This window comes from Trichosurus vulpecula, chromosome 3 (assembly GCF_011100635.1).
Source record: "Trichosurus vulpecula isolate mTriVul1 chromosome 3, mTriVul1.pri, whole genome shotgun sequence".
NCBI classification, from domain to species: domain Eukaryota; kingdom Metazoa; phylum Chordata; class Mammalia; order Diprotodontia; family Phalangeridae; genus Trichosurus; species Trichosurus vulpecula.
This window is the reverse complement of record NC_050575.1, coordinates 380,619,979-380,644,599: the sequence shown is the minus strand read 5'-3', so window position 1 is coordinate 380,644,599 and position 24,621 is coordinate 380,619,979. Positions and strand designations below refer to the sequence as shown.

General features: G+C 44.4%; 2 protein-coding genes across 2 annotated transcripts in view; one reads left to right on the top strand and one right to left on the bottom strand.

The window, feature by feature from the left end:
- Positions 1–12,379, bottom strand: part of DUS2 (dihydrouridine synthase 2) — a 62,024-nt gene extending 49,645 nt beyond the window's left edge. The window contains exon 1 of the mRNA XM_036751458.1: positions 11,977–12,379. The gene's annotated coding sequence lies outside the window, so the exon portion shown is untranslated. The remainder of the gene's footprint in view (positions 1–11,976) is intronic.
- DDX28 (DEAD-box helicase 28) lies at positions 12,071–14,138 on the top strand. Its single transcript, XM_036751457.1, has one exon. The coding sequence runs from the start codon at positions 12,118–12,120 to the stop codon at positions 13,762–13,764; it is 1,647 nt and encodes a 548-aa protein (XP_036607352.1). The 5' UTR covers positions 12,071–12,117; the 3' UTR covers positions 13,765–14,138.
- The last annotated feature ends 10,483 nt before the right edge of the window (positions 14,139–24,621 follow it).

The window sequence follows — 24,621 nt, the reverse complement described above, 5'->3', positions numbered from 1 at the left end:
TCACACTCTGATTCCGGTAAACTACTTCAATCTCTGCCAAACACTCACCACTCCCAGTTGTGGCACTGTTCTCCCTCCAAATGCCTGTCCTGCCCTAATTTCATCTGAGTGCACCAGCTTCACATACCACTCAACTCTTCCTATGGTACCCTGGCTCCCAACCTGCACAATCATTCTCTCAGAAGAAGCTATCAACAGATGTTCAAGTTCCAGACCAACTAGTAAGCACTTGCTTCTCTGACAGCCAGAAAAACAGTGGAATGGTGAGGGTATTTTGTCTTTCAAAAAGTTTTTTAAAACTCTGAACTTATCACCAAATAAAACAAGCATTTCCACATAAAAGCAGAAGAGAAAAAGAGCATTACACACCTAGCTGCATACAACTTGCTTCTCCCTCTAAGTAAACAACAAACTAAACATACTTTCAACTTTGTCCTACTTATCTGCGTTTCATACTGAAAAATGGGTATCTTCTATAATGAAATACAACTGGATTTCTTTCCTTTTCAGTCACACAGCATCTGATGTTTCAGCACATTATGACGGTAGTATCAATGACTTCACAACAACCCTGTGATGTAGTTAGTGTAGGTACTATCACTTCCATTTTGCAGATCAAGAAACTGAGGCTTAGAGACTTCTCTGTGGTCACCCAGCTGCTAAGATTTAGCACTGGGACCTGAATACACTGAAACAATTTGCTTCTATGGGAGGAGAGAGTCCCACTGTAATTGTAAACGTGGATACCTCGTTCAGAACAATCAATTGCAATCGTGTAAGTTATACCTGAGTTACGTTGTTAGATGCTGCAACTCCATTGTTAGATGCTTCAAAGGACAGCAAACCTTCAAAATGTCACCCCAGCTAAGGAAATAATCAGTCAGTCGTTACAAGCTGAATGCTTTACCTACAGTTGGATGGAGACTGGTATCAGAGCATACAGGAATGATAAGATTCTCATGCAATAGGCTTGCAGAGATACACTAGTTATATAAACATTAACCCCATTCTTTTTAGGAATCTTCCTAAGCTGTTTGATACCAAAATCTCCTGCAACAAGGAACCCCAATAAGACACAACCACTTTAGTCCAGCGTAACAATACTTTTTCACCAGTCTCTCAAGTTCCCAGTCTCCTAGAATTCTGCTATTTTCTCCTTCTAAATATCAAATCTCTTCCAAGAAGGGAAGAATGGGCTTACTTTTGGGGGAATATAACAAGCCTGGAATATCAGGAGATATAATAAGCCTGAGACAGGAGGAAAGTTCTGACTCCCCTCTCTTTTGGGTCAGACTTGTCCAGGAAGGAACCTAGTCTGCGTGAATCTATCCAGAGTGGCCACATCTGTTCTGGGAAGGCTCTTGCTCTGAAGCCTAGATCACACACACACACACACACACACACACACACACACACACACACACACACTATACCCTTTTTTCATCTTTGTATATCCAATCCTTAACATGGTCCCTGGCATATAGTGGTTGCTGAATAAATGCCTGTTGATTAATTGATCTAGGTGTAGATTAATAGAAGGAATTAATGGACCTGGCATCATCTGACAGTCTGGGTTTTGAGCTTCAGCCCTGACAATTACAAATTGCATGTCCCTGAGCAAGCCACCTCACAGAGTTTGGATGACAATCCCATGCAACAGAGTCGTGATCTCACAGGTGCAAGTAATATTCCCTTCCCCAGCACAGAGCACAGCAAGCCACCCACACCCTCTCATCGGTATTGTCTCTTTCTATACCCTTCCCAGCATTCACTGTGTAGCATGGTAACATCAAAACAGAATTTAGGACATTAGGGATTGGACATGTTATTTCACTGATACATGGAAATCCCAGATGAGCAAATTCCCTCTAGCAATTCAGGTTGGTATATTTTCCGCAGTTCATAAAGGATGTCTAAAGGAATCTTAGTGCTAATTTAAGCTTTAATAACTTAAAGCTTTCAGAACACCCTGTAGTCTCAGAACTGCTAGAGCACCAACAGATTAAATAAGTTGCCCAGAGTCACACAGGCAGCACATGTCAGAGCTGAGACTTTTGGCCTGGTCTTCCTGGTTTAGAGGCTGGCTTTCTTGGGGGGCTCCCAGACATCGGCTTGGAAAGGGCAGTATTGGAGAAGGTGCAGCAGGACACTGTGCTCTGGCTTGTCACCCAGATTTCCTATCATTTATGTTTTTTAATCATACAGCTTTTCATGAATTGAGGAAATACTGTAGCTTCACCTGCTTTACTTTTCAATTGTTTGTTTACTTAAACACTTCAAAGCACTGAGATTTCATGAGTGTCGGTGGGTATCCACTTCACCTACCTAGAACATGACCTGTCTATAGCTTTACTAGAATGAATTTGCAGGCCACTAAGGCTGAAAAATTCAACCTCTTGCAGCAAACCTGGCCAAACTTAACTAGGCTGGTCCCTGGACTGCAGACACTCAAAGTCTGTTGCTAGGCCTATTTCCGAAGCTTCTCTGGCATTGTTGGGGCTAACAAAGCTTCTGGATGCACTGGCATGGTTTTTCGAACCAAGGGTCACATCCATACCATCATGAGGCACCAGAAGAACTTAACTGAAGGACTGTCAAGTGGCAGAGACAACAGAGCACTGGGCCTGGCCTCAGGAAGACCTAAGTTCAAATCCAGCCTCAGATATATACTAGCTCTGTGACCCTGGGCAAGTAACTTAACCTCTATCTACCTCCCTTGCCTTGTACAACTAAGATATGGTCATCTAACACTGAAATCAAACTTAGAACACTATTAATAGACTATAAACTCTTTGATGGCGAATCGTCTTCCTCGTTTTTACAGCTCCTACAATTTCTACCGGTGCCTTGGACATGCAGTTGTAAATGCTCAATAAGTCTCTGGAAACAGAGTTAAAACAACAGAGCCACCGTCGCTGGCTCTCTATCTCCTACTTATACAAGTGCTCCTTGGCCTGGCATCGAAGCCACAATCTGGGGCCACTATTCCCCTCTGACCCTCTACGTTGTAGCCCCAACCTCTCATCACTGTCTTTGGCGTTCATCTAGAACTGAAATATACTCCCTTTTCACGTTTGCCTGTCAAATAATCTTCCTTCAAAGTTTGACTCGAGAGTCTGACCTGATGTCCCCTCAGTTCAAAGGACTCTCTGCCTCCTCAACTATTCCCAGAGCATGCACCTGAGTCTCTCATTTGCCCCCCAACTCCCTACCTTGAATTACACTTAGCTGCCTAACAGACTATCTAGGTTTTTATCTTTATCACCCTAAAAGTAAGCAGGATGCCTTTCTTGTATGTAACAGGTGCCCAATAAATGTGTCGAACTTAGGACACAGAACTGGAAAGCTGAAAGTGAACAAAGAGACCCAGTTCCTAGCCAGATAGCACCAGAACTGGCCAGTGTTTGCAGCTTTTTCTCATTTCTATATCCCTTTTGTGCTCTGTCCAATCCTTGTAGGCTTTGCAGGAATCCTAAGAAAAGAAAGTCAGCAAACCAACACCCCAGCCCCTCTATATGAAGCGTAGCCACATCCAACCCAAAGGCCGGTTTGCATGCTTGCTTTTCTATAGCGTTGTGGACAGGCCACAGCTTTTCTCGGTCTGGCCCAATCTGTTTTATAATCAGCGTTCCTAACTTACGTATATGTTTGTATTCAATTTGCCTACATAGATGGGTGGATCACTAGTGATAGTTATATTTACACAATCTATTTATTTACACACATTCCCGAATTAAGAGAAATAGTAATCAGCAATGAATACTTATGTCTTCAATTTATGCAAAACTGCATCATCGTTATTATAATTCTGAATAAAATTCAGATATTATGTTAGGCTATCCCACACCGAAGTCAGTCTTTGTCAATGTCACTTGAGATCCAACAAACGACTATTGTTTAAAATATTGCTGTTGTTTCAATATCAATCAATTTAATCAAGAGAAGACTTCAAGGATGAGTGACTGAGAAATTATGGTATACCTGTAAATTGGCAAAGATGAGAATAGTCAATGTTTGAAGGGGTTGTAGGGAGATAGGCACACTAGCGCATTGTTGGTGGAGCTGGGAAATAGTACAACCATTTTGGAAAACAATTTGAAATTATGCAAATAAAACTATTAAAATGTCCATACTCTTTGACCAAGAGCACACCACTAGATTTATACCCCAAAGAGGCCAATGACAAGAGTAAAATCCCCACGTACAACAAAATATTTACAGCAACATTTTTTTTGTGATATTAAAGAATTTGAAACAAAGTAGATGCCCACTGATTGAGAGAATAGCTAAATAAATTGTGGCACATGAATGTAATGGAATATTACTGTGCTGTAAGAAATGACAAATATGATGACTACAGAGAGGCATGGAAGGATCTGTATGAACTGATACAAACGAAGTAAGCAGAGCCAAGAAAACAACATACACGACTACACTAAGGTAGAATGAAAGATGACATGCACACACGCAGACACACATGCAAAATCAAAAGTAAAATGCTGTAAAATTATAAAAAACAAACATGGCTTGAAAGAAGAGATATGAGAAGATACTCCACCTCTTTGCAGAGATCCAATTCTTTTCAGACCTTTTCAAACTATTGATCAAATATGCTAATTTTTAAATCTTTTCTTTTCTTTTTTGTCTTTAAAAAACTTATTTTTATACGGGATGGCTGTAGGGGGAGTGAGAAAGGGACAACGGGGAAAATGATAGTGCAAAAAACCCAAAGACATCAACAAAAATATTTTTAAAAAGAGGAATTAAGGTGTAGGAGAAAAGAGTGCTAGATATGAAGTCAGGAGAGACAATCTCCCATCCTGCCTGCAATAATTCCTAGCTGGATGCCCATGGCAAGTTGAGTCCCTTGACATCATCCTCCATCCTCTTCCTCCCAGCACCACCACCCCCAAACCCCTGACAATGAGCAGTCCTTCCCCTGGCCGGGCCAGCTCCTCTCCACTGGCACTCAATCCCATTCTCTTTGGTCTTCTCTGGCAGACTAAAATCTCAATCATCCCCACCCCCTCAAATCTTCAACCTTCCCTTCCTAAGGCCGTCCAGTTTTCTCAAGTCTCCTCTATCCTTAAAAACAACAACAAAAACCATTCCTTATCACTGTGCTTCACCTCAAGCTATTTTCTCCTATTTCTCCTCCCTCTGTCAGCTAAAATCCTGGAAAAAGTCATCCCCGCACATTGCCTCCACTTCCTCTCCTCTCACTCACTAGTCCACCCTTTGCAGTGTGGCTTCTGACCTAATTGTCCCACTCCACTTTCTCCAACAACCTCTCTGTCGCCAAATCTGATGGTCTTTTCCAAACCTCAACCTTTTCAACTTGCTGCAGTTGACCACTCCCTCCCCCTGGATACTCTCACCTCTCTGGTTTTCATGGTGAGACTCTCCTGGCTCTCCTACCCATCTCACTGCTACTTCTCAGTCTTATTTGCTGGCTCGAAATCAATGTCATGAATCCTAACTGTGGGTGTATACCTCCCAAGGTTCTTTCCTAGACCATCTGCTCTCCCTACATACTCTCTTGATAACCTCATCAGTTCCCATGGGTTAATTAGCTCCATTCACAGAGGGGAATCTTCTTCCCCAGTCATCCTCAAGCTTTCACCACTTGCCTATTAGACATTTCAAACTATTTGCCTTAGAAACGTCTCAAGCACAAAATTGAAGTCCCCCCCTCCCCAATCCTCTCCCTCTTTTAAAACTTCCCTATTCTTGTGATGGGTACCATCATCCTTCCTGACTCCCAGATTTATAACCTCCAGGGGATCCTGAACTCCTCTCCATCAGCCCTACAAAGCCAATCAGCTGCTAAATCTTGCCGTTCCTATCTTCCCGAGAGTCCTTTTTTTTTTTTTTTTTTGGAGAGGGGAAGGCAAGGCAATTGGGGTTAACTGACTTGCCCAAGGTCACACGGCTAGTAAGTGTGATTCCCAATATTTCTTACACTAATTCACTGTCTCTCCTAACATGGCTATCACCTTGGTGCAGGTCCTCATTACCTCTCTCCTTAATTCCTGAAACAGCCTCCTAATTAAGTGTCCTTGCCTCAAGTCTCTCCCACTCCATTCCATCCCCTCTACTACTCACAAAGTAATCCTCCCTAAGCCTATGTTGGACTGTGACTTCCCTGCTCATCAACTCCAGTGGTTTCACTGGATCCTCCAGGGTCAAATACAAACTCTTCTGCTTCGCAACCCAGTCCTAGCCTATCTTTTCAGGCTCTCTGGACATCACTACCCCTCCTGCATTTTGCAACCCAACAAAACTAACTGGTCTTCTCTTTACTGCTTATTCACACTACTCCAGCTTCCAAACTTCATCTCCAACTATCTGGACCCTCTCTCCCAAACTATGTGTGTGTATTCGTTTTGAATTTATGCTGCGTATATTTATATGTGTACTTCTTGTCTCCCTCATTAGAATGCAAGCTCTCCAGTTGGCACATAAATGCTTAATAAATATCTGCTGATCGACTGTCAAATGAACCTTTCTCAGCCTTAGCATTATCCCCACTTTACAGATGTAGTAATTACCTCCCAGGGCTGTTGTGCTAAGCAAATGAGATAAAATATTTTGTAAACCTTATATGAACATCAGCTATGACTATTCACTGTTACTCCCACCTGATCTGGCCTTCACGTGAGGCCATAGGCCTTCAGTTAACCCTAGACCCAAATCTCTGTATTGTTATCTCCAGGTGGCCTTCAGCTATTTCCTACCCTTAATCTCACTCCTGGAGTCTTGACCTCTAGTCACCCCAAGATCCTCTTTAGACTACTCCTCAAGACCTTCCCTAAACCTCTCCTCCAGTCACCCCAGACTTCTTGACTACCCCTATGTTTTTTTTTGGAGGGTGAAGGCAGGGCAATCGGGGTTAAGTGACTTGCCCAAGGTCACACAGCTAATAAGCATGTCAAGTGTCTAAGGCTGGATCTCAACTCAGGTCCTCCTGACTTCAGGGCCGGTGCTGTACTCACTGTTCCACCTAGCTGTCCCCCCTTTACTCCACTATGGAGAGAGCAGATTACAGGCAGGAAAGGGTGGGATGAGCACAAGCGAGATAAGCAGCTTGAAGTTCTGGGAAAATGTGGGGTCAGAAAGCACCCTTGTTTTCTTGTGATGTTGTCACACAGCATGCCACTTCCCTTCCTGTCACTTTATCAGTCACTATTTGAGGCCGCTTTGTTTTCCACCCACATACAATAGTGACTGAGTGAATAGTTGCTAGCAACTATGAATCGTAAATCGTAAATTTTGGTGTAATGCTTTGCAAAAATTAAAAAAAAAATCACCTATAGAGATTGTTTTGAACACCAGGTTGTTTTAAACACCAGTAACTTTGCTGTGTGATTTTTTTTCAGTGTTGCTAAAATACTCTTTGGGGCAATCCGTACATTTTAACCTCCACTGGTCATCTTCCAGTGAATTAAGATATTGAGCACAAGAAGGAACTTTTTAAGGGGAAGTAGTCAGGAAGAAATTGAGTGGGTGGCTATTCTGGAATATTAACCCCAAACTGCATTTTAACATTTTATGATCTTTTCCTTGTTCAACATTCCTATAAATGTTACCTGAAATCTTCTTGGGGCAGAGAGATATGTTGGAAACAGGGCAGTTTAGACCAATATCTCTCTCTAACCTATTAAATGGCTTGGATATATATATTAAAATTGTTTCTGACAGACTTGGGCCTAAATTTCAGAGTATACTATAAATTTTTTCTCTTTAAATCACTAACTGTGAGTGTCTCTCAAGGCTCTGTCCCAGGCCATCTTGTCTTCTCTGTATATACCAGAGGTTTGTAACCTGGGGTCTCCAAACTCTTAAAAAAAATTTTTTTTTGGATAACTATTTCAATACAATTGATTTCCTTTGTAATCATATTGCAGTAATGTATTTTTTTTTGGTAAGGCAATTGGGATTAAGTGACAAGCCCAGGAGCTATTAAGTGTCAAGTGTTTGAAGCTGCATTTGAACTTAGGTCCTCCTGACTCCAGGGCCAATGCTCTATCCACTGTGCCACCCAGTTGCCCTACAGTAATGTGATCTTATGCAGTCAAAAACATCATCCTAAGAAGGAGTCCACAGGCTTCACCAAACTGCCAGAGCAGTCTATGATGCAAAAAAAAGTACAGAACCCCCGCACACTATTTTCATTGGCCACCTTGACAGCCCCCGAGAGGTCAATGGTCAGAATCTCTATGCGGATGACTCCCAGATCTAAATATCCAAGCCCTAACTTCTCTCCTAAGCTCCAGTCTCACATCGCCAACTGCCTTTTGGACATCTTGACTAGGCCATCTCATGGGCATCTCAAACCCAATGTCAAAAACAAAAATTCTCTCTCTCCCCCCCCAAGCCCTTCCTCTCTTCCCCACTTTCCTATCGCTGCTAAGTACACCAGCATTCTCCCCATCACCCAGGCTCATGATCTTGGTGCCATTTTCAACTCCTTCCTCTCACTCTCCACGTTTGCTGCCAAGTCCTGTTTCTACTTTCACAGCTTTTATACAGCGCTTTCTCTCCATTCCTACAGCCAGCACTCCGGGGCAGGGGCCCTTCATCACCCCTTGCCCGGATGACTGACACTAGTATGCTGGTTGGTCCCTTCTTCCTTAGGACTGTCCCCCTCCAATGCATTTTCTATTTATTTACTCAGATGCCAAAGGGTTTTCCTAAAGGACAGATCTGACTGTGTCACCAAAACACCCCCTCCTTCCCCGAGTGAATCAACTGCAGTGGCTCTCTACTTCCTCTAGGATCAAATACAGAACCACTGGCTTGGCTTTAAACCTCTTCACACAACCTGGCCATTTCCTCCCTTTCTAGTCTTCTTACACTCTGCTTCCCTCCTGTACTCTAAGATGTGGCAACACAGCCTTCATGCTGTTCCTGGCACACAACACTCCATCTCCAGATTTCACTTTTTTCCCCTATCTCCCATGCCGGGAATGCTTTCCCTCCTCACCTCTTGGCCTCCCAGCTTCCTCCAAGATTAAGCTCAAATCCCACCTTCTATGAGAAGCCTTAGCTTGGTGATTACCTCACTCCCACCCGCCTTTCTTTCTCTCTCTCATACAATTTTTGATATGTGGTTTTCCCTATTAAAATGTAAGGTCTGGGCACATATTCAAAGAGATCAAAGAGAGAAAAGGACCTATAGATGCTAAAATATTCACAAAGAGGCCCTTTTTGCTGTAGCAAAGAACTAATTTATGGGGGTGCTCATACATTGGATGATGGCTGAGCAAACTATATTAATGTAATGTGATCTTATTATATTGTAAGAAATGACCAAAAGGATTAAGTCAGAGAAACCTAAGAAGACATGTATGAATGGTTACAGAAATAGCCATTTACACAATACTAGAACATTTTAACAAATAGCTTCAAAAGATGAAGGGGGCTCACCTATGATCACACAGCTGGTCAATATCAGAGCTAGGATCCAAACCCAGATCTTCCCCAATTACAAATCTACTCTTCTCACCACACCCAGCACCACCCAATAGAACTGCTAATGTGTACACTGGAGAGACTGCATTCTACCAAGTGTCTTGTGGCTCATCTGCCAGACAACTACATCAACTCTGCATTAGCATCAGAAGGCAGCAGGGGTGAACATAACTAGTCAGAAGGGGAGGAGAGTACACCCACAAAATACATACAAAGGTTTGGAGGTAAGAAAGTCACTTGCTAATTGGGATTGTTTAGTTGAGCAAGACTGTAATGAAAAATGAAAGGCATTACATGGATGAAGGTTAGGATAGCCCTAAATTGCATAATAAGAGGTTTGAATTTAAGTGGTTAACGCTGAGGGTGACAATGGAGAAGGAACAAGGGTTTATTAAGTCCCTCCTATGTACCAGGCACTGTGCTAAACACTTTACAAATATTGTCTCACACAACGACCGTGAGAGGTAGATGCTCTTATGAACCCCATTTTACAGTTAAGGAAACTGAGGCAGAGTTTAAATGTCACACAATTGGTAAGTGTCAGAGGTAGGATTTAAACTCGGGTCTTCCTGACTGCGGCCCCAGTATCTATGTACTGTGCCACCTCAGTGCCTCAGAAGATAATAATAGCTGGTGTTTATATGGTGCTCTAAGGTTTGCAAAATGCTTCACATCTCATTCGAACCTCACAACAATCCCAGGATGTGGACACCATCCTTATCTCCATCTTACAGGGAAAACTGAGGCAGACAGAGGTTAACTACTTGCCCAGGGTCATACAGCTATCAAGAGTCTTTGGCTAGATTCCAACTCCGGTCTTCCTGACTTCACATCCAGTGGACTTTTTTCTATGCTTCTAGCTGTAGAGAGAAAGTCTCAAAGATTGAGAGAAGCAGGGACTGGAGATGATAGAACAAGACAGGGGACAGGAGTCCGTATTTCAAGGTGTCATACAAAGTGTTTCAGCAATAGAAAAATAAACTGCCTGCCTGCCTCTTTAAAAACATCCTGTTGATTGTGGATCCCTCACTTTGGTCACATGGCCTGTCCTTCCTTTTCCACCAATTTCAGTCTATTACTTCAGTCAAGCACCAATTCAAAGTTCACTTCCAAGAAGCCTTTCCTGGCTGACCCCACCAAGACCGCTCTTTTCTCTTATATTCTCATAACAAATGCACGGTTTATACAGCATTATCTCAACGCCAACACAAGTGGAGTCCCCTTAGTGGAGTGGATAGAGCGCTTGACTTAGTGTTAGGAAGACCTAGGTTCAGAACCCACCTCTGACACTGACTGATCCTAGAGGAGTCACTAAAGGTGTCTTTTTCATACATCCTCCCCTCCCTCCTCCTCCCCAGAAAGAAGTGCCCCTAATTCCTTGATAGGGTAAACCATCCCAGGATAACCTTAATCCTATGCCCAGGTGCCTCCCTCCTCTGCTGCCTTGCTCCCTAATACATTGGGCCACATCACTCCCACTCCACTGAATCCTTCCGATCTGGGTAAATTTGGGTGGTATCGTGGCAAGGGTGTTCTTTGTTCAAGCCCAGGTCTTTCCAGTAGCAATCATGGCAAGGTGAAGCCACCAGATACTAAGTGTTCAGTAAAGGCTGGTTGTTCAACCGTGTGCAAACATACTCGGGCGTCTCTAATACCAAAAATACTTGCTTAATACCGTCTACCCCCTCAAGTTACCATCCAAGCCTTTTTCTCTACTTGCTTAAGTTCTCTCCTAGACGCTAAGCTCTTGGGGGGGTGGGGGAGGAAAGACAGTGTCTCATCTGGATTTTGGACTGCCCTTCAATGCCTAGTAGAGCGCTTAATGTTGAAATGAATGAATGGGAGAAGGTCATTTTGGTGACTTGGCTGGACATGGTGAGAAAAGCAAAGGATCGAGATGAGTCCAGGCCCTGAAAGCTGCACCAAGTCCGAAGACCCACGCAGGACCCTGAGAGGTCAGCCTCTCGGTCCCCAGGCCCCGCCCCCCCCACCGGAGGATGACCCAGGGTCCCCACAAGGAGCTCCCAGGGAACGAGTCTATGCTTCCACCCGGGCAGCCTGCGCACCCTCTCAAAAGAATGATGTTCTTGTGTAATTGTCCGAAGTGGGATGTTCACGGACGCCCCATCGGGGGTCTCGGGATCGGGCAGCCTTCCGCGCCCACGCGGGGAGGGCGGTCCTCCCGTACCCGTCCAGCTCCTCCCACGGGCTCCCGAGACAGAGGCCGCCCGGCACCAAGGAGCCCCCAGACTCAGTGTTCCCCCAGGAGCTTCAGTACAAGGACCCAGGTCCCTCCCCCAGGGCGCGGCAACGACCCTCTCCGCCCGCCTTGCCAGCAGACCTCAGTAGCCACTGGTCTGCCCCCGCCCGTCCTGAGGCGAAGGGGACCCTGCCCCGATGAGCCCCGACCCTCCGCAAAGCCCTGACTCCGGGGGCAGCCAGGGCGAGAGCGGAGCCGAAATCCGACCCGATGCCCTGCCGCGCTTCTAGAGACTGACTAACCTCGCACACTCGGCGATCTGGAGATGCCCCACACGTCCCCTCGCACGTGCGCTTCCGTAGTGCGTCAGCGCTGTGCGACGGTGACGTCACTGCGGCGCGCCCGGCCTGCCCCGCTCCGCTTGAGGTAGGGGCCGCGGAGTGATGGCGCTCCGTGCTCCGTCACGCCTGTTGCTGCTCCTCTTGCGGGGGCCAGGTGGGCCCTGCCGGGGCCTGGCCTCGGAAGAGCCCCGGGAGCCGCTGCCCGTGATCCGCGTCCCGCAGCCTCTGCAGCTGCGGCGTGGGGCGGGGGCTCGAGGCGGGTCCGCGCCGCGGGCCGCGGTGCTTCGGCCCGGGCCGCTGTTGATCGCGGCGCGGCGGCCCGAATTCAGCCAGCCGGCGCGTTTGACGCTGGGCAGCTGGGAGCGCGCGCCGCTCGCCTCGCGCGGCTGGAAGCACCGGCGCTCGCGAGGCGACTATTTCTCCATCGAGCGCACGCACCGCGGGACGCCCGCGCTGCCGGCCGGGGCCGAGGAGGGGGCGGCGGAGCAAGATGCCGGGGCCGGCTTCGCCGCGCTGGGTCTGCAGCCCCGAGTGCTGGAGGCCCTGAAGCAGGCCGCTCCCGGAGTCGTGCGGCCCACGTGGGTGCAGCTCCAAGCCGTGCCCCTGCTGCTCCGCGGCCGCCACCTGCTCTGCGCGGCCGAGACGGGCAGCGGAAAGACCCTGAGTTACGTGCTGCCCCTGCTGCAGCGTCTACTGAGCCGACCCAGGCTGGCCACCGCCCACCCTGCGCCCCGAGCCCTCGTGCTGGTGCCCTCCCGAGAGCTGGCCGAGCAGGTGCGGGCCGTGGCGGGGCCTCTGGGCCGGGCCCTGTCGCTGCAAGTGCGGGAGATCGGCGGCGGCCGGGGCATGAGCAGCGTCCGGCGGCAGCTCTCGCTGGACCCCCCGGCCGATGTGCTGGTGGCCACACCTGGAGCCCTGTGGAAGGCGCTGAAGGGGCGCCTGCTGACCCTGGAGCAGCTCTGCTTCGTGGTGCTGGACGAAGCGGACACCCTGCTGGACGAGAGCTTCCTGGAGCTGGTGGAGTACATCTTGGGCAAGAGCCCCGTGGCCGAGCACAAAGCTGAGCTGGAAGACCCCTTCAACCCCAGGGCCCAGCTGGTGCTGGTAGGTGCCACTTTTCCTGAGGGAGTGGGAGAGCTGTTGAGCAAAGTCACAGACCTGGGCAGCCTCACCACCATCACCAGCCCCAGGCTGCACTGCGTTATGCCTCACGTCAGTCAGAGGTTCCTAAGGATCAAGGGCAGTGAGAAGGTGACTGAACTGATAGAGATCCTCAAGCACTGTGGGAAAGACAATCCTGGCTCGTCAGGGCCTGTCCTGGTGTTCTGTAATAGCTCCAGCACCGTGAACTGGCTGGGCTATATCCTGGATGACCACAAAGTCCCACACTTGAGGCTCCAGGGACAGATGCCTGCTACAATGAGGGCGGGCATCTTCCAGTCCTTCCAGAACGGCACCAGGAACATTCTCCTCTGTACAGATATAGCTTCCCGGGGCCTGGACAGTACTCGGGTGGAGCTGGTTATCAATTACGACTTCCCACCAACTTTGCAGGACTATATTCACAGAGCTGGCAGAGTGGGCCGAGTTGGGAGCGAGGTGCCGGGATCTGTGCTCAGCTTTGTAACTCATCGTTGGGATGTGGAACTGGTCCAGAAGATTGAGCTGGCAGCTCGGAGAAGGAGAAGCCTCCCAGGGATAAAGACATCAGTTAAAGAACCTTTGCCCCCAGTAGAATTGACTTGTTAGCTAGCCAGTGACACTAAAAATGCAGGGTATTTATGACTGTGAACAAAGGACACTTGCAGTTATCCAAGAATGTGAAGAGACCATTCCAGAGTGAGAGGAAGATTAAATTGATATGAGAAAAGTCTTTGGGCTTGTGACCAGTCTTGCTATATGAGGGCTGCCTAACTTTGGTTTTGAATTTTGTGTAGCTCTGCATAATAGGGTGAACTTTTGTATAATAAAACCTAATTTGACTCTTTTCAATTTAGTGTAAAACTACCTCAATGACAATATCATCCGCTCTATTTGTATAGGGTGGGGATGTCCAAAATTTTTTAATATGGGATGCGTGTTCAATAAATATGCAGGCCATATGAATTTTTTGTAAGGTGAAATATATCCTATTTTTTTCTAGTTTTTATTAGTGTCCTTTTTCACATCGCAATCATTTATTTATATGCTCTTCACTCTCCTCTTGTAACAAAGTTTTGCCAGTAGAACAACCGTCAATCCGGGTCTTCCACATGCAGTAGTCATGTAAATGGTTCTGCTTACTTTGCTCTCTCTTTTTTTTAATACAAGTTTTTTCCTCTGAATTCCTCATATTCCTCAAGATTTTTTTTTTTATTTCTTGGTCTCCAGACCAGTGATTTCATCAGTGTAGGGAACTCACTCTCCTAATGCAGATCTTTAACTGTTAGCAACTTTTGGTCTTAATGGCTAGTTGCCTTGGTTACAGAAAGAAATTGTGACTGTTCCAGGGTCGCACAGGTAGTTTGTGTGAATGAATCCTGCTCTTGCTTACTCTGAGGTCTGTCCTTGTTCTGCTGGCTCTGTGTCCCACATGCCACGCGGCCTCTCAATAGGATTTGGTGTATTTATATACCATAATTTGCTCAATCATTGCCCAATTAACTAAAGTGTCCATATATGCTTGGACCCAAAGACGTTGCTACTAGATACATATCCCAAGAAGGTCAGTCATAAAATCAAAGGGCCTTTATATGCCAAAACATTTTTGTAGTAGCAAAGAACTGGAAACAAATTAGATATTCATTCATTAGGGGATGGCTAACCAAATTCTGATGTGTGAATGTAAATGGAATATTATGATATAAACTATGTATGTAGAGTAGCAAAAGTGAAGTAAGCAGTGAGATGTGCAGTAGATAGAGTGCTGGGCCTGAAATCAGGAAGACCTGAATGCAAATCCAGCTTCAGACATTAGCTGTGTGACTCTGGGCAAGTCCCTCCTTGTCTGTGTATCTTGCAGTGTGGTTGTGAGGACCAAAAGAGATACTCTTTATATTTTCACCCAATGCCTGGCACATAGTAAAATCAGTCAATCTATATCTATCTATCTTTATTTACTCTCTTTTCCCTGAGCAGAACCAGGAAAATACACACAATGACCAAAAAAGTGAATGAAAGGAGAAAAACTAAACTCTGGAATTAAATAAGAGATAAGAGGATGTCCTTCCTTTGCAGAGATGGGGATAGTGAGTGGGATACCCTTTATAATGTTAGATTTGGGTGGTGTTAGTTAGTTTTGCTGAACTATTTTTTTCTTTTTCCTTTGTTAAAAGGGATGGCATTTAATGGGGGTGGGGAAGGCATATCAAGAAATGAGATAAATACGTTGAGGTGAGGTTAAAAACAAAAGCAAAAATTTTTAAAAGACGTTCTCCAATCGGTGGGTTTTATTTCCAGTTTTTTTTTTGTTAACAAAAAATGCTACTCTGAAAACTTTGGTATATCATGGGACCTTTCTTTTTGTCTTTGACTTCTTTGGAGTGTAAATGCCTAATTGTGGGATTGCTTGGCCAAAGGGTATGAATACGTTAGTAACTTTTCATACATAATTCCAAAATCTTGACCCTGTAGTTAACCTCTTAACTTTACCCTTGAATTCTTTGTACCCTTAACCTGTTGCCATGTATCCCTTCCCAAGTCATTCCTACCCACCTTTTCCACTCTTCACATTCTACAGAACTTGAGCCAATAGGATTTGCTGCACATTTGTGAGTCAGTCTCACCTGGGCCTGAAGTGATGCTTTACTCTTCTCTGATTGGCCCTGCCCTACAAACTACAATGGGTATTCAAAACCTTTACTCAGGGTACCTTCACATTGTTTTTTGGTCTACTTGCATAGAGGACCTTGACTCATTTTATTGAAGGAAATGGACCAATCTGTCAAGAACACCTCCCCTTACCTCAAATCCATACTTCAGATCACTTCAACATCATCCCGCATTCTGTCCTTTGTGCCGGTCTCAGAGGATAATTGGGCCCTGACTCATCTGAGAGCTTGCTCCTTCAATCATCCCTTTTCCCTAAATGTCAGTCTTGTCTGCTGACCCCTTCTTCCTTCAAATGTGACCAGATTTCTTTTTCCTAAAATTTGGGTCTGATCATGTCATTCCTCCACTCAATTCCTAGGCACACTGAAGTAATAGAGTCAAGTACAAACTCCCACTTGGCATTTAAAGCCTTTGATGAAATGGATAAAGTTCTAGGCTTGGAGTCAGGAGGAATTGTGTTCACATCCCACCTCTGCTACCAAATTCTGTGACCATGGGAAACAGAATATGGAGATGAGGAGGAGGAGGCGGCGGTGTGAACAAATTGGCTTAATCTGGCGTAAAAAGACTGGAAAGGTAGTAAGGGGCCACGTCACAAAGGGCTTTTGAACACCAAATACAGCATTGGAGTGAATACAGTTTATTGAAAAGGGATACCATGGTCAGATTTTCACTGAGGGAAGTTAGAGAGAAAAGGCCCAGGTACACCCAGGAATAGGGGATAGAATAAAGATGCTGCTCCCGCAAAAGAGATGGAAAGGGATTCGTCAGATAGGTAAGAAAAGAACCGGGAGAGCAGTGTGACTAAAACTCAAGGAGAAAGAAGGATCCATTCCAACGCTAAACCTACAATGCTATGATCTCTCCGCAGCCAGGCTCCACCCTACATTTCCTGCCTTATTATACATAAATACACTGCCTTTCATCCACCCTGTGGTCCAGTCAGTTTGCCTTATTGGATATCCAGCCTGACTGGCTTTCTCTCTGTTTCTCACACATCTCTCACCTCTGTGCCGTTGCATTGACTGTCTTCCATCCCTGGAATTCACTTCTGCTTCATAGAATCCTTCTCTGTTCGAGACAGCCCAAACGTCATCTACATGAAGCCTTTTCTGATCCTCCCAACTACTAGTACCCTCCCCGCAACCACCTTGTATTTATTTTCTCTGTATTTATACTGCATATACATACAAATATGCTTGTGGTCTCCCTCTTTAGAATGGCAGCTTCTTGAGAACAGAGATGGTTTCATTCTTTGTGTTTCTATCCCCAGCACCTAGTGTGATGCCTGGCACATAGTACTTAATAAATGCTTATCAATTGATTAGCTCCCCTCAGCCTCTGACAGTTGCTTTCCCCCTCAAAATTACCTTTTGCTCACTCTGCATACATTGAACACATATCCATAGAATCACAGTCCTCTCAGGTGGACTTTTTCGTAGTTCTACCTTCCAAGGTCAGACAGAGTAAGCCAAATCTCTCCTTCGCATGACTACCCTTAACATTCTTGAAGACAACTAGTGTGTATCCCCATGAGTGTTTTTCTTCTCTAGTCCTTTCAACCCACTGGTTCTCAAAATGGGGTCTAGGGACCCTTGAGGGGTGGTACAGTCAAAACTATTTTCATAATAATACTAAGATGTTTTAGTTTAAAATCCAGTAAATACCAACAGACATAAGAGTGTAAAGGGATCCTAAGACCACAAAGTTTAAGAACTGCTATAGCCAATCTTCATGTGACATAGACCGAAGGCTCTTCACCATCCTGGTCACCTTCCTCAGAATACTCTCCAGGTTATGAACATCCTGCTTGAACTAGCAAAGTAGATAGAGTGCTGTTGTCTCCTTCAATGGAATGTAAACTGTATTAAGGTAGATGCTGTTTGATTTTTGTCACTGTTGTTTGTCCTACATTCTCAAAGAGGACCAATGACATCAGGAGGGTGATGTCTTGACTTACAAGTGAATTGGATTTAAGTGACGCAGAGCCGTGCAAAGTCATCAGCCTCACTCTCTCCTCCAGAGTCATTGGGAGTCCATTGGCAAGACAAAAGTCAAGACAACTGGTAATGACCCAGTTTTTGTCACTGCGTCTACAGCAACAAGCATAGTGCCCAGCACATACTCAGTGCTTAATAAATGCTTGCTGATTGATCCTTAAGAAACTCTGACTTGATCCTATTATCTCCTCAATCCTATAGTTTTTTCTCCCTTTAACAGTCAAACTTTTAGAAAAAAAAAAGATGCCTCCTTTTGTTTGCCTGTGCTCTATAATCCCTTACAGTCTGCTTCTCTTTTGATCACTCACCTAAAATTCTTCTCTCTAAGATCACAAATGATCACCTTATCACTTAAAATAATGGAATTTTCTTAGGTGCCACCCTTGACTTTATGAATCGAGTGACACTGTTGACCATCCCCTCTTTCTGGATCCTTCTTTCTCCTTGAGTTTTAGTCACACTGCTCTCCCGGTTCTTTTCTTACCTATCTGACGAATCCCTTTCCATCTCTTTTGCGGGAGCAGCATCTTTATTCTATCCCCTATTCCTGGGTGTACCCTGGGCCTTTTCTCTCTAACTTCCCTCAGTGAAAATCTGACCATGGTATCCCTTTTCAATAAACTCTATTCATTCCAATGCTGTATTTGGTGTTCAAAAGCCCTTTGTGACGTGGCCCCTTACTACCTTTCCAGTCTTTTTACGCCAGATTAAGCCAATTTGTTCATACCGCCGCCTCCTCCTCCCCATCTCCATATTCTTCAATTCAGTGATAGGCTTCATGCTGATCACCCCAGTAGACACTCCTCCATCTTCTGACCCCAGGCATTCTCACTGGCTCTCCTTCATGCCTGGAATGCTTACTCTCCTAATTGCAACCTCGTGTCTTACTTGGATTTCTTCAAGTCTTAGCCAAAGTCCCACTTTCTGCAAGAAGCCTTTCCTAGTCTTCCTTAATTTTAGTGCCATTCCTCTGAGGTTATCTCCAGGTATCTTGTTGGTACATGGTTCTTTCTGTATTATCTTTCCCATTAGACTGTGAGCTCTTTGAAAGCAGGGACTTGTCTTTTGCCTTTCTTTGTATCTTCAGGGCTTAGCACAGTGTCTAACAAGTAGTAGGTGCTTAATAAATACTATGATTGACTGACTCTTGATAACTTTAACAGTTGTCATGGGTTCAATAATACAGATTACTCAAAATCCCATCTTCCTCCTGAGCTCAAGTTCCACAACTACAGTGTCTGCTGGACACCCCTTGGATGTCTAAAAGGCCTTTCAGATTCAACATGATCAAAAAAACAAGCTCATTATCTTTTTTTTGAAGTTCACCCCTTTCTCTAACTTCCTTATTTCCGTTGAGACGCTACTATTCTTCTAGTCACCTAGGTTTGCAATGTAGAAGTTATCCTCGACTTTAAAAAATTAAGTTTATTTCACTTAGCAGGAATCTATTTTCTCTTCTTTCTATCACTCTTTCCCACTCTCACCCCTCCACCATTAAGGGGAGTGGGGGAAGGTACTTGTAACAAATATGCATAGTCAAACAAATTCCCACGTTGGCCATGTCCAAAAAAATATATCTCACTTCTCTCGGAAAGTGGGTAGCATATTTCGGCTTTGGTCTTCTGGAATCCTAGTTGATCATTGTATTGATCAGAGTTCTTAAGGCTTTCAAAATTGTCTTCACAATGTTGTTATTATATAAATTTTTCTCCTGGTTCTGCTCACTTCACTCTGCGTCAGTTCATACATGTCTTCCTAGGTTCCTCTGAAACCATCCCTTTCACCATTTTTTATAAAATAATAGTATTCCATCACATTCGTATGCCTCAATTTGTTCAGCCATTCTTCAATTAATGAGTACTTCCTAGTTCTTCGCCTCCACCAAAAGAGCTGCTATAAATACTTTTGTACACGTTCTTTTCCTTTTTCTTTGCTATCTCGGGGTATAGGTATTGTAATGATATCATGCTGGGGGTTAAAGGTTGTGTACAGCATGGTAGCTTTTTGGATATAGTTCCAAATTTCTTTCCAAAATGACAATAAAAACTCTCTGCTCCACCAATAGTGTATTAATGTCGTCTTCAGCTCTCCACTCTTACTACTTACTCCTATCTAATCAGTCCCCAGGCCTTTTCAGTTCTATCATCTGTGCGTATCACGGAGATACCTCACATCTGTCCCCTTCTCTGTTTGCATAGCCACCACCCTAATTTAGGTCTTCATAACTTCTCACTTCCTGATGGGTTTCTCTCCTCCAAACTTCGCCCCCTCAGCTGCCAAATTAATATTCCTAAAACACAAGTTTGACCTTGTTCCCTTCCTTAAGGAACTTTGTTGCCTCCCTACTGCTTCTAGGATAAAATATAAACTGCCTACTGTGGTACTTAGAGCCCTTCATAATCTGATGCCAGTGTTCCACCCAGATTGTTATTCCTTACACACCACATTCTGTCTCCCTCTTCTGGGCTTTTGCCCAGGCTACCTCTTCTGCCCTATGTTCTTTCTCTTTAGCTTTTACTCTTAGAAGCCCTTGCTACACCCCATTCCCGATGACCACCTTTGCTTCTGAGACATATTAGACATATTGTATTTACTTATCTGTGCAAATGCATCTCTCTAGAACAGGACAGAGACTCTCCCACTTTTTAAATTTGTATCTCTGGCTTCCAGTTCAGGTCCTGGCACATACTAGGCATTTATCGATTGATTGATTGATATCCCTATCCCAAAAGGGGGTGTTGGGAGGATCAAATGAGATATTGTTTACAAAGGGCTCTGTAAACCTTAAAATGATATATTGATGCCAGGTATTAGTTAACATTTTGTAGGGCTAAAAATCTTTGGTAAGCCACATTAGCCTCATAAACTACATGTGGCATGCCTAGACTGCATAGCTTTTTTTTTTTTCCAAAACATTACTCATATATTCTCCGCTTTTAGCCTTAACTTCTTGGTAAAATAGAAATAAAGGTATTTTTAAAACTCATTTTACTGAGGAAACTGAATGGTAGAGCCTGGTTTTGAACCCAGATTTTCTACTTCACACAACAGAGCTTTTTCTTTAAAAAAAAAAAAGTCCTAAATTTAAACACCCAAAAGGGAGCATTTTCATGCACACAACAGAACGCATAAAGAGGATTCCAGATGAAACCAAATCTCTGTTTCTACCACTTGCTTTTTTAAAGGAATGTAATAAAAGAATGTAAAAAATTCCACACATCACTTCACATTTTTTTCTCCTTATCCTTCTTTCCTTCTGAACTTCTTTCTGTTCTCTTCAGTGTACTTAAAAATAGTTCCAGCAGCCCTCTTTTTTTTTCCATATCACTGTTGTTAACCCCTCCTCCCCTCTGACCTTCCCCCGTCCAATTAAAAACTGAGAAATAAAAATGCACCTTTCATAACAACTAAGTAGTTGAGCAGAACAAATACGTAGAATGTCCGTGTCCAAAAGCGTATGTCTCTGCACCTTATATCTGTAACCAGGGGCTTACCTAGTACGTACCAGGTACTACACTGAGGGATTTGCAGATATCTCCCTTGAGCCTCACAGCAACCCTAAAAGATAGATGCTCTTATTATCCCCATTTACAGTGGAGGAAGCTGAGGCAAACAAGGGATAAGTGACTTATCTACCGTCACACAGCTAATGAGTATCTAAACTCAGGCCCTCCTGATTTCAGGCCCGGTCATTCCATCCACTGTGCCACCTAGCTGCCCATGTACACAAGACTTTCCCCAATGATGGAGGTGGATTACTCAGTTCTCCACACCTTCCGGAGGGGTGGGATTGATGAAAGCTTGAGAAAAGACACATCTTGATCTTCTTGAGTCCGCCTTTGAGAGAGAAGACGTGTGACTCCAGGTGCTCTTTAGGGAGAGGTCTATGAAGGGAGAAAAATACTCTGGAAGGAAGGAAGCTGACTTGTGGAGGATTTGGTACCTCTCTCATGTCCCTATCTCCAGTTTACTGCACCAGACAGCAGGGAATTTCCACTTGGGTGAGATCTAGGACTCTCTTAATTTAGCTAGATATGGTAGAGTTCATTCACTCTACGTGTTGTCTAGTATATTCTCATCTATATCCCTTCCCTGATTTCTGGATGTATTTGCTATTCATTTTTTTTTTTTGAGGCAATGGGGTTAAATGACTTGCCCAGGGTCACACAGCTAGGAAGCGGCTGAGTTCAGATTCGAACTCAGCTCCCAGTGCGCCATCAGCTGCACCACTTAGCAGCCTCTAGATGTGGTCTTTGTGAGACTGGCATTTGCTTGACTCCCCTTGGATATGTAGCTTGTGGCACTCCTTCCTGGTAAGGAATAGTGATCAGGATTTCATCTTGAACCTAAAAATTATTTTCCCTGGATTAACAGTACTTAGGGGACAGATACATGGAATTCTGGTCTGATATCCTTTCTCTGTGGAGAGCATATCCTATGGTGCCAATTGCCTGCTTCATCTCCTGGCAGGAATCCAAAACGAACTCAGAGAAGTGTAGGCAGAGTGAGGGAATTAGGGACAAGAAGCAGTTAACTGTGGGAATTGAGTGAACCACACTGACTCCATCCTGTGACTCAATTCTGGAGCTAGCTCAGTTCTCTTTCTATTTAATTATGAGTCTAGTCCAACTTCTGTCCTGTGAGAAAACTTTATTCAATAGGGAGAAAACCGTATTGTTTGAACCTAGCCCTGTGTGGCTGGGAAGCTGGACCCCCTCTACCTGCTGTTTAGAGACCCTTAACCAAGGACCCACCTAGGTTATAATGACCAGTCAGATGCAAAGACTGATGCAAGGAGTTTTCTCACAGTTATACAGCTCAAGCAACCCATATGTCTTATCTGAAAACTGGCCCCATACTGATCAATCAGTTATTGTTTCCCTGTTCCTTTGATTATTTACCGACACTTGGGGGCAGTGGAACACCTCTTTTTCCACTTTAAAGGAATTACAGCTGTTGGCTTTCCCTCTCCCAACTTAGAAAGTCCCTAGTCTTTCAGATAATAAGAAATTAAACTACCTAATGTTGTATTGTTTCCTTTTAATTGGCCTTATCTGATTGTTTTTAATGTATAAAAGCCCAGTCTCCCTCTGTATTGGGAGGGCCAGAAATGATGTATCAGCAGGGAGTGAGGGGGGTGCCACAGGATGGGCAAGGCAGGGGTCATTTCTGCTGACAAAGAGATCATAAGATAGGCCTGTCTTCCAGTTGGGCAAGAGAGGGCTGTCTGGAGATACACAGATAAATTGGGGGAATTTCCATAATCGTGTCAAGATATCCCACCGGGTTCATTCAGTGCTTGGTCAGAGTGATTGAGCAAAATGCAGATCCAAAGTACTCCCACTCCTGTTGGGAAGAGGTCCTTTAGTCAGCATTCTTGTGGTTACGCAAGTGAACTTTATAATAGGTTGGACAGTGAATTTATAGTTTGTAGTTTAAAGTTCGAGGCCTATTTTTAGAAGGAATCTATCTTATCTAATTATCCCTAGATATATTATATGTAAAATATGTATTAATATATGTAATTCCTATCCTAATATTAGTCAACTAAACTGATTAAATGCATATTACTAGATGAGCATATCACTAATAATTACATACAATTACTATGAAATCATACTGAATTGATTAATATTGATTGGAATAAAATAAGGGCCTAAATAAACTCAGCTATCTCAGTTCTTAAGTCTTTAAGTTGTTTTTCTTTACAATGCTGTTGTTCTTGTATAAATTGTTCTCCTGGTCCATGATTCTCTGAAATTATCTCCTTTGGTGTCTAGAGACAAAGTGTTAGGGATCTGAGCCCCTGGGACTCTGGTTTCCTTATCTGAAGCTTTCTAACCACCCTGGAGCTTTCTCTGTAGCCACTCTTACTGCCTAGGGACACGGAGAAAGTCACACATGTCCTATCTCTGGTTGTGCCTACCCGGTGTTGCTTTTGGTGCTGGAATTCCCTTTCATGCTATCTATGAGCTTCTAGCTGAATTTTGTGTAGTTCTGGAGTGAAGAAAATCACTTTCTGTAATTAATTCCTCATTGGATATCTTGAACATCATTCATTCTGGTGGCAACACTGGGCTTTGGCTGGAGTAGGTAGATGGGAGCCAGCTGCCTTGTCTGAAACCTTATACGGCCCTTTTCGCTAATGCGTGGTGCCTCATCCTAATTTAGCAATGCCCTTTCTTTTCTGTCACTACTGTGTGAATCATAGTACACATGAATGAATCATGCTAAATGCAAACACATTGTTAGCCCAAGTAAGGCTTCTATGGACAGACTTTCTTGGGACTTGGCTTTGTGATCCTTCTGGAATGGGATGCCCTGCCTATTAGACTAAATGTGGGGCAGGGAATGAAAAAAAAAATAACCCAGAGCCCTGTCCTAATACTGGGTTGAGGTTAAGTGCTAATGGTTAGCATTCTGTATCCATTTAAAGTTTGTAAAACCCTTTACATCACTAGAAGAAAAGCAAGCTCATGTAAGTGACTTGTCCAGGGTCCTACAATTAGTGTCTGAGGTGAGATTTTAACTCCAATCTTCATGCCTCAAAGTCTAGGACTCTCCTTGATATGGTATCAAGATGACTAGGTGAGTTTAAAGTGCATGGCAAGGAAGTATTCAAGTATTCAAGGAGCCCGCGTCTCCCTCAAATAATCAAACAGTCAAAGTGGCAGCTGTGGTGGGAGAGCTAGGCATTCCAAAGAGTTGATGATGGTCAAATTGAAGGTCGTAGAATGGAGAGCTGGAAGGGACCATAGGCCAACCCTCCCCGCCCCCCCCCCCACCCCCATTTTGC

Excerpts from the sequence above, each read along its gene's own strand:
- DDX28 (XM_036751457.1), top strand. The coding sequence starts at position 12,118 with ATGGCGCTCCGTGCTCCGTCACGCCTGTTGCTGCTCCTCTTGCGGGGG.